This window comes from Limulus polyphemus, unplaced genomic scaffold (assembly GCF_000517525.1).
Source record: "Limulus polyphemus unplaced genomic scaffold, Limulus_polyphemus-2.1.2 Scaffold605, whole genome shotgun sequence".
In the NCBI taxonomy this organism is placed as follows: Eukaryota; Metazoa; Arthropoda; class Merostomata; order Xiphosura; family Limulidae; genus Limulus; species Limulus polyphemus.
In genome coordinates, this window is record NW_013666215.1 from 332,314 (window position 1) to 343,160 (window position 10,847).

Genomic DNA, 10,847 nt, shown 5'->3' on the forward strand with positions numbered 1-10,847 from the left:
CGAAATAAATTAAATACAAAATGAAAATAAATCGAAATCTATGAAAATTCAATTTAATAATGCAATCGGTAACATTGAAATGGAATTGTAAAATTGGAAATTTGGAAATCGTAAAATATTTAGTATAGCGTGTGTTGCTTTTACGTCCAACAGAGGGCGCTGTTTTTCAGAAAAAGCATGTTTTTACCTGTCACAGGTGTGACATTTATATAATAGTAGGTATATAAAAAGACGCGTATATTCGAATGCAACGTTGTGTCAAAATTTCAAAGCAATCGGTGAAGAACTTTCGGAGATTTAAGATTTTGAACAAACGAACATTTACATTTTTATTTGACATTCATCATTGGAATACCTTTATATTTACATCTATAAATTATTACTTCATACTTAATACGTAAACCATTATTTCTCTAACACTTTCAGCAAGTATTGTAGAACCATTTGTCTTCTATTGTGAAAAGTAGCAGGTGCTCAAAATATTTTAAAAAATTTGAATGTACTTAAAACGTAATGATGTATTGCATTTTATTTAAAACAGCTAATTAAATCAGTTGTTTAAACTAGTAGAAATTAATGGCATAGTAGTTGACTAATATATTTTCACTGATAAAGAAACCAATGCAAATAGTAGCAAACAAGAAAATAATAGAAGATAAAGTAATACTTCAGGCTAAATTTAACACATGAACTCAACTGATTTAGCAAATTCCAGACAATAACTTAAAGAAATTTTAAAATTTTTTTAGAGATATAATATACAATACAGCAGAATAAAGTATATATTATTGATGATGCTTTAAGAGAAAAGATAAAGACAATGAAAAATATGTCCAGAGAAAATGAAATAAATTAAGAACTTCTTTACATGTATCAATTATTTTATTTAATTGTCTGTTTTAAATACTATACATGCTATTTATTATTGGGTATTAGTATTAAAGGTGAATTTTATGTATGCTTTTTTAGAATATCATAGCATCTGTGAAAATTAGAAAAACATAAGAATGTGAACACTAATTAATTGTTTTCAAACTATTGTTTGAAATCAGTATAGGTAGCAATTGTAGTTTAATTATTTATACTGATTAAATTGCTGGCTCTTTTAGCTTGTCAGTTGGCCCTTGAAAAGTGTGTTAATTAATGTTTTAAGACTTTTCATTATTATAAGTTTATGAAAAATCTTCATAAAGATGACCCGAGTATTAAAGCATTCAAATGTAAAGGCCTTACATTTTTCTATTGGTGAAACTAACAAGTTGGTGCTAATGACAGCTTGTTTAAACCTGTTACTGTTCATTTTAGAAGTCATACTATAATTCGGAATAATTAAACTGTTTCGTTTGTCACAATCATACAGACAGAATTTAATACTACACTGTCAATAAAGAAGGGAGCACTAAATTTTTCTTGTTCAGATTTAGTTTCAATTACAATAAGCAGTGGCTTCTTGATATACAAAGTACATTTATTAAGTTGGATCAACAAGAGCATCAGCTTTCTGAAGAGGATGCAGCAGTATATATTTGGGTGGTAATAGATAATGTTCTTAAATTCAATATGATAGTTGAATCCAGGACTTAAGGAAAAACTTGGTGATACCTATTTACTGAAAGTAGTAATACAGCCCAGTCCCTTTCTACATTAAAATAATTTATAACAACATTTTTAACTGTTTCTTTCATGTGCTTTGCATATTTTACTGTATTACATTTTGGTCATACTTAGATGTGGAGGCAGGCATAGCCTGGTGGCTAGGAAGTACAACTCTCTATCTGCAGGTCAGTGATTGAAATGTGCCCTTTTAGCTTTGGGGGTATTATATTGTGATGGTCAATTCCACTATTTGTGAGTAAAAAGTAGCCCAAGAGTTGTTGGTGGGTGATATTGACTAACTGTATTCTTTCTAGTTTATCGCTTCAAAATCAGGAACAACTAGAACAGATAGTCTGAGTAGTTTTACACAAAATTCATCAAAACAAACTTAGATGGATGACTTAATTGTTTCATATATTTCTGTTTCATTCACTGGTTTTTTCCTTAGGAAAGCTGATAATTAAATTGTGTATTTTGTTTTCTTGTGTTGTTCTATTTTAAACTTTGTCTAAATACATACAAACAAGCCTATTTAAGGTTAAATTATGTATTTATATACATGCAACCTGTTGCTACAAGTACTTAATTTTTATTGTTTTAAATCATTTTTTAAGGTCTCATATTTTTTATTATTGATAGACTGACAAGCAGTTATTGTGTAAATACATTCATTTTTTTGATATCTTGGAAACATTTCAAGTGCTATTAGACAGTAGAGATGTTTTAATATTTGTTAAAATTTATTTATTCTAGTTCTTGGTTGAAGACAATGAACTAGTTAAAAAAGAAGAACTGCCAGTTGATTATAGTGACGAGTATCCTTTTTTGAAAGTTGCAATTGTGAATTGAAGCTGTTGTCACTTATTAAGCTGTTTTCTTAAATAATATGTATGAATACTGATATTTGTGATATGATTACAGTTGATTTTTATTTATATAAAACAATAGTATCTTTTTTATCAGATTTTAAAGTTATACATTAAATGTTAATATCCATATATATATATTCATATATACTGCATTGGACCTAAACAACACTTAGGTGACTAACACTTGTCTTTTGTAAATTTTTAAACACAATTTCATAAAGATTACTACTAATGTGTTAGAAAACATCTCTGTTAATAATAATAAAATAATACAAAGTGTATTAGACGAGTCATGGATTAATTTCAGAGAACATTATGGATTTTTTTTCTTCTATATGTGACAAATATTTTGACATAAATAAAAATATATTTTAACATGTACCTCAGGAGCCAAGGGGTGTCTTTTAATATTAAAAGTAAGTTCAATCCGGAAACTCCCAAAGAGGGTGGTTTTGGACGTATCTTTTTGAGACAAGAATTTACTCCCAGCAGGTAGACCTTAATACTAGCCAATATTGAGACTTGAGGATGCTGTATTTCACTTTAAAATTTATCAATTAACAAACGAAAACAGTATATATCAATAAGCCACATTATCAGCATCATTAATTAAGCAATTGCCAATCTTTTATGATCCTGCTATCACCTTTTTTATGTTTAGCTTTCAGTTGAGATACGAACGATTTCACCTACAAGTTGGTAGGGAAGGTCGAAGCATCACTATAGTCAGCAGTACGATGAGCAGACAGGAACATTTTGAAAGCAGCTGCAGGCATAATACTGTACTTGGCTTGATGCACAATATCAACCAAGGTGGTTCTAAATGTTTCCTTAATACATCTGCGTGTCATTACCCATGCTTCTTGTGCTTGGCTGTTAAGTTCTTGATGTGCTGAAAGATTTCAGTCACCTTACCACTTCAAATCACTTTTTGCAGCTCCAATGCTAAAAAAGTGCAGAAAATGCCTTATTTTTAGCCAGTAAAAATGTCCAGAACATTTCAGTTCAAATTAAGAAAAACTGGATTGGGTAGTTTGTTTTTTTCAACAAAAATGTTCCCCCACTGGCTCATGAGGGGCCTGTTAAAAATCAAAAGTGGTTGACTAATTAGTAGTCTTCCAACAAAAAATAATTGATCTTGTTAAAAATTTTAGAACAGTTTTTCTGTGCTTGATTTAAGGATTTGTAAAACTAACTGTCATTTCCAATTTCTCAGTTGTGCTATGTCATTATCTGTAATGTACGGTAGCTCATAACTTATAATGTGTACTATCTCTTTACTTGTAATGCATGCTGTCTTGTTACTTATAATGTGTGGTATCTTGCTACATATAACATGAGCTATCTCATAACTTATAATGTGTAGTATCTCACTACATATAACATGAGCTATCTCATAACTTATAATGTGTGGTATCTCACTACATATAACATGAGCTATCTCATAACTTATAATGTGTAGTATCTCACTACATATAACATGAGCTATCTCATAACTTATAATGTGTGGTATCTCACTACATATAACGTGAGCTATTTCATAACTTATAATGTGTGCTATCCCTTTACTTGTAATGCATGTTGTCTTGTTATGTATAATGTGTGTTATCTCACTACTTATAATGTTAGCTATCTCAAAACTTATGTGTGCTGCCTCTTTACTTATAATGTGTGCCATCGTGTTACTTCTGAAGAGTTGCTGTTAGGTTTTTAAAAGCAAATTATTATTTTCTGAGATGTTTGCTATAGAATATTATTCACAATCTATGATAACAATTTGCATATCCAATCACATTGATCATGGCTATCCTCATGGCCTGCAGGTTAAAAGCTGTGACTTATTCCAGTTAAGTTGAAGTATGGTGATTTGACCCTTACATTATGGGACTTTCCAATGTAAAGTTGTCTTATTCTATGGTTATAAAAACTTACAAGGCACAAAATGTTAGTATTTTAAGGAAAGTGATATCTTTAGTGTTGAATCATATTGGTAAAGCACAGTAAGGTATGATTCCAACAAAACAAAATCAGGCTACTACTCTGAATCTGGCTACCAGTCACATGGCAGAGGTTGTGGAGAAAGTTGAATAGGTTGTCACCAGAAGTAACCAAAGAACACAGTAGCTCATTGCAGCTATAGTAGGAACCTTTCTTGAAAATATAAACAAGATAATTAGTTTGGATTTAGTTCCACAAAAGAAACACAATAATCATGTTCATAATCTTCACCCAGACATCGCAGTGGACCTTTAGTGCCCAGCATTGGACTCGAGATGTTTAAACCTTTTTTTTTTAGCTTGCTTGGTTTCATTCTTAAATAAATATGCTATACAGAATTGAGAAGTGCCAATACAAAATTGTTTGACACTATCTAACATTAAAAAGCTATGAAAATTTAGCAAGCCATTACTGCAGAAATAAACAGACCAAAACATAAGTCGGAGGGTACTATATTCTTACAGAAATTAGAATTAGTAGCCAGGGTCAGTCACTAAACAGGAGTAGCTAATTCAACATAAGAACACTTCACTGATTTAAAAATAGTGAGGCCACTTGAGTTTTTTGTGATGAAAGTTGTCAAATGAGTTTTCTTTCATTGAGTGTATTTGGCTGATTTTCACCAACCTGTTTATGTTCTACTAGTCCTAACAGCCATAAATTATGCAATTAAAACCTAGGCTTATTTTAAACATTGGCCTAAACAACAACTTTACACAAAACAACAACAATAGAGATTCATTGCTTAAATTAACTATCCAGGAAAATGAACGAGTTGTAAACACCAAGCATACAAATATATTATCATGAAAAAATGTAGATTCTTAAGAACAAGACATAAAATTAAAGATTTATACCAGAATAGCAATAGAAAAGATGGTTCAGCAACAACAAAGTATGTATGGCTATGCATATTATAATATTCAAAATAATTTTAAGTTATGCAGTATTTTAAAAAAGAATGTATAGTGTGACAGTTTTTGTTTTACTGAAAAGTTGCTGCCACTTTTATATTTTGAAAATGAGTTTTCTGTTATATGTGTAGACATTTTGATACACTTGTCTACTCATACAAAGGTAAAATATTACTAAAATGCTTATTAGACCTCAAATAACTGTTAATGATATTGTGCAAGAAGTGTCTTGATATTTGAGTAAACTATAAAATGTATCATAACATAATTGGCTTTGGAAATGAGATACAAGGACAAGAAAGGTTGTTATCCTTCATCGCTGCTACAGTTACTGGGAAAAACGCTATACTATTAGAAGGGAAAGGATTCCCACTTTTCTTGGAAGGATAGCTGATATGATATTACGGACTGGGAAATACCTGAATGTGATTCGTCAGTGTGGTAAATTCATCAGTATTTAAAAATTACTTAGTAGTTGGAGAGTTATAAATGTTTTAAGTTTTTACAAACATTTATTGCATTGTCTTTGACTGCTAATCGTTTGCTTTGGACAGCATGTATATAAATACTTTGTCTTTGGTTTGTTAAAAGACAGTTTAGAATTTTATGTTGGTTTTTGTTTATTTGTCAGGGCTATTCACATGACATACCACTATTTGCTAAGTTGTTTAAATCACAGTCATTATTAGGATTAGGTGAATCTTATATATGGTTCTCAGCTTATCCCCAATACATATTTCTAATTCTTGAGACAGTGTGGATCAGCTGCCGTATTACTATGTGCTTATTAGAGTTGGGAACTGTTTTGTATCTTATCCACTAAATATTTATAATGTTAAGTTTTTAAGACATTTACTGTTGGTTTTCAGAAGTCTCTTTTTCTTGTAGGAAATGACATAAAGTTTCCTGATGCTGAGCATATCGTGTACACGGTCACAGAAAGACAGTATGTGGAAAAGATTGAGACGGCTTATAAATTTGCAAGTAAAAAGTTATTGGACCTGCTGATGGAAGGATCAGACTTAATGGGTCGCTTAAGGTGAGTATAAATTTTATTTTATTGTATCCCTTAAACAAACAAATTACAGAATGAAAGTGCCCAAAACCTTACAAATATTTTAAAGAATACATAGTTTATATGTAAAATAAATCGTTTAATTATATTTAGTATTTGTATAACTTTTTGGCATCTGAATTTCATGAAAGCTCACTATAAAACAGTTCTTAATAAAAAAAAAAAAAAAATAACAATACTTCCTTTTGTCTTAGGTTTCTCATCTTTATGTTATTAGCCTAAAATCTGAAAGAAGTGTCCAGTGTTTTAGTAAGTTAGTTTTTTGTCTGATTTTATTCCCATAACAGCATACAAAATATGAAGGAAATATGTAAACATATAATTTACTTATTTGTTTGTGATTAAAAAGTCGTACCTCATATATACAACCAATTTTGATTTGTTTTATATTCATTAACTTTTTTTTTCTAACTGAAACAATAACAAAACCTGATTATAAATTACATAAGTACCACACGATTGGTAATGGCATATAATCAAACATTGTTGCAGAACTCTTTAGGCTTATTTACTTGACAACCCCAGATATCCTTACTTGAATTTTTGTTCTAGAGAAATATTTCTGTAGATATCAAAAGGAAATAATTTAACTACATTATCATCAATGAGAAAACATCTTCAGAAAGTATTAAAAGATTTAGAGGTCTGTGATTATAAAAACATTGCAGTCATCTTTCAGGTGTGGCCTTTATACTCGTTATTACTTGAGAACTTAATAGAGGTAGAAAAATTCCATTATAAATAACTTGCAAGCTGCTTACATCATTTTGGAGTTAAGAATCTCCCCTTTGTCATTGGTTTTTAGTTGGAAGGCATATCTATTTTCAAGTCTGAAATATAAGCTTATTTGTCAAGACTGTAGAGGTACAGACATGCAAGTTCAACCAAATAATCATAGCTCAGTTTCTAAAAGCTTCAGTAATATGTAATTTTCTTTGTAATTCTACATAGTTGTTTGGCAAGTACAAGAGTAAACTATGGAAGCAATAAGGAAGAGAAAAACATATAAAATGCATAGTATGTTGTTCTTTCACCCCCTCCAGACATTACATGATGAATGATCAGACATTTTTTCATCTTTTTTATAAAATGTTTTAACACCATTTGTACCCTAGTTTATGGCTCAAAATTATTGAAATAGATGCCATTTATATTTTTAAATTAAATTTGCACCTGGAGTTTCATAGGATCATTTTAGCCCCTAAAGGGTTACTTAGGAAATATATATAGTCTAAATAGATAACACGATTTAAAACCACGAGGCTTTAATAGTCCAGTAACTCTGAAAACTTTGACTAATTATTTTGATCAACAGTAAAAATTATTGTTTATATTAATGAACAGAGTGGACCCCCATTGTACAAGTTTGTCTTAGTTTTGTTGTAGCAGTTTACTTCCCCATTGGTCTGTATGAAATCATGTTAGAAAAATTGTAATCATAATAATATTTGAAGAAAGAGATATAATGTTGATATTATTAAGTATTGTTTAAAATCCCAATGTGTATGTGTATGCGAAAGCCATATATAATAATATATGAAGTACAGTCTTCATTTTATGAATTTGAATTAGACAATGTTTAGAACTAATATGATTTTCTATTGTACCAAAATGTATGCAACATTTAATAATAATAATAATATCTGAAGTACAGTCTTCATTTTATGAATTTGAATTAGACAATGTTTAGAACTAATATGATTTTCTATTGTACCAAAATGTATGCAACATTTAATAATAATAATAATATCTGAAGTACAGTCTTCATTTTATGAATTTGAATTAGACAATGTTTAGAACTAATATGATTTTCTATTGTACCAAAATGTATGCAACATTTAATAATAATAATAATATCTGAAGTACAGTCTTCATTTTATGAATTTGAATTAGACAATGTTTAGAACTAATATGATTTTCTATTGTACCAAAATGTATGCAACATTTATTTTGAAAAACACTAACCATAACTTTTAGCTTTGGTTGTTCATATTTAGTTATTATGTAAAATTTTCACTTTTTTTTAATGTTTACATAGCATACCTAAAAAAAACAACAGCACAAACTTACTTCATTTGGTAGTTATTTCAATTCCTAATTATACATACTCTCTTTAGATTATGAATTACCCTACGTATGTGATGCATTGTGCAGTCAAAAATCAATGGTATATTTTCTTCCCAGTTATAATAAGTATGTCAAATTTAATTATGAACATTATTTTTATCCAGTGTAAAAGGTATAGATTCATATTAATAAAAGATTACTAACAAAAATAGGTAAGATGCAAAAGAGGAACTCAAGTAACCCAAACAATTCTGAGCTCTGTTTATATTTAGGAAAGTTTGAACAAGTATGTCCTTATTGCTGGCAACTTAATTATTTCAAATTCATTGTCCTCAGGTAACTGAGAATTTAAAAAAAGAAAAGGAGATCCTTGAGTGAATATCACATATATAGCATAAATTTATGATTTCATCATTTTTCTTCATGCTCTTTAAGTTGGTATATATATATATATTATTGTTGATGTACCTTTCACCTGAAGATAACCATTACACCATAAGCCGTTTGAGAGGCATATTTAGCAAGAGTGCCTAATCAAGAAGGTTTTTACTTTCGGACATCTTACCTTGAACAAGATATGTTGACGGCAATTTGAGACACTTGTGTGTTGCTTCTTCATGTCCAAGTGAGTGGAGAAGGAATACAGAAGTGCCTTATGATGATAAAAAAACATAATATTTAAGGAAAGATATCAAATAGTAAGAACATTTCTGAGCATGACATCATGTCTCATCTTATGCATCAGTAGACAGTGGTATAAATTTCTTTCAAGTTATAAACTTGTATGAAAAACTAATGTTTTTTTGTTGATTGTTGTATCAAATTTCTGTATAGTAAATTGTTTATAGCATGTGGACTTTAAAATTTGAATATTGGAGTTGCATTATTTTCTTAGAGGTAACCATGCTTGAAAAGGTTTATAATTGTTCAGGATATCTTCTGAGGTAATACAGTTTTAGTAGAGTTTTTTTCAGACTAGATTTGCCTCGTGTTTGGTGCTGACATTTTTGATGATTTTCAAAAAGTCTAACAAAAATACGCTGAAACACTGTTACCATTGATTACATACAATTCAGTATGTCTTAGTTTTGTTGAGATTTTTGTAAAGTGTTTAAATTCATGCTGTTTTCAAAACCAGGTCTGTAAAACACTACTTTCTGATGGACCAAGGAGATTTTATTGTTCAGTTTCTGGATATGGCTGAGGAAGAGCTGGTCAAAGATATTGATGATATTATGCCAACCCGTTTAGAGTCACTTCTTGAGCTTGCTCTTCGAACTAGTGTGGTGAACTCAGACAAATATAAAGATGATATTCGGTATGTAGATATATCCTGTAAATATCAGCAACTAAAATGTTGGAATTTGTTTGATCTAAATCAATATCTGTTGAAAAGCTTAACACCTCCATCTCTGTGTTGTGCCTTTGTAACTGTTTCATATTTATATAATGCAGATGTTTTTACATATTTTTCACTCATTAATATTAACTTCTGATAAGAGTAAGCTACCTACTTGGAGTGAAACTAAAAATCAACCAGGTAATGATAATAGCTCATTAAATATACATTTCTTGTGTTGTTACTTATATTGTTTGGAATGCATTGTTTCATCAGCTGGATAACATCACTGTTAATAATATTTTCAGCCATAAACTTATGAGGTTTGGCCAGTTTATAAGGTTAGGTTAGTCCTAAATATATATATTAACTTGACATTGTGAAACAAGCTATAATAAAAGCAGAATATTAAAAATTAAAAGTAATAAAATTAGACATATTAACATTTTAATCAGTATTGTTAATGAAAGTAACAATAAAGAAATGATAGAGTATACCTTACTTACAGAACACGCATGTAGTAGCAATCAAAGCCTCCTGTGATTTGGTTTTAATTTAATGTTCATATCAAGTAAAAGTGTGGTTTAACAAAATGGTTATTGGAGTTACAGCCATTGTTTCAGTGAAATTTGAGTAAAATTTAACTATTCTCATTAGTGGCTGCAGTTAAAGTTTTTAGTATTTTCATGTGATGATTAAGACAGCCAAATTGTATTGTAGCACCATTTTCTATGTATAATATATGTAAATATCCACCCAGTAAGTAAAAGAAACATATGTACATAATCAAAATATTCTCATTATGTACAGATCTAATTTTTCCCCACTAGGTTATCTGCTGCTATTTTTCATATTGAATTATGCAACAAGTATAAAAAAGTGCAAAGATATTTTATGCATATCAAATTATTACTCAAATCTAATCAAATAACCAAATCAGGATGAATTAGAATGCATATCCATTTGACATCAGTTTTCTTCCCTTTTCT

At 29.6% G+C, this 10,847-nt stretch overlaps 1 protein-coding gene across 2 annotated transcripts in view; it reads left to right on the forward strand.

Annotated features, from left to right (window-relative positions):
- LOC106459416 (gamma-tubulin complex component 2-like) overlaps positions 1–10,847 on the forward strand; it is a 91,426-nt gene that overhangs the window by 54,509 nt on the left and 26,070 nt on the right. For both annotated transcript variants that reach the window (XM_013919036.2, XM_022385913.1), the window contains exons 16-19: positions 2,350–2,411; positions 5,706–5,818; positions 6,266–6,416; positions 9,658–9,837. In XM_013919036.2, the coding sequence (XP_013774490.1) occupies positions 2,350–2,411; positions 5,706–5,818; positions 6,266–6,416; positions 9,658–9,837 (506 nt within the window). The remainder of the gene's footprint in view (positions 1–2,349; positions 2,412–5,705; positions 5,819–6,265; positions 6,417–9,657; positions 9,838–10,847) is intronic.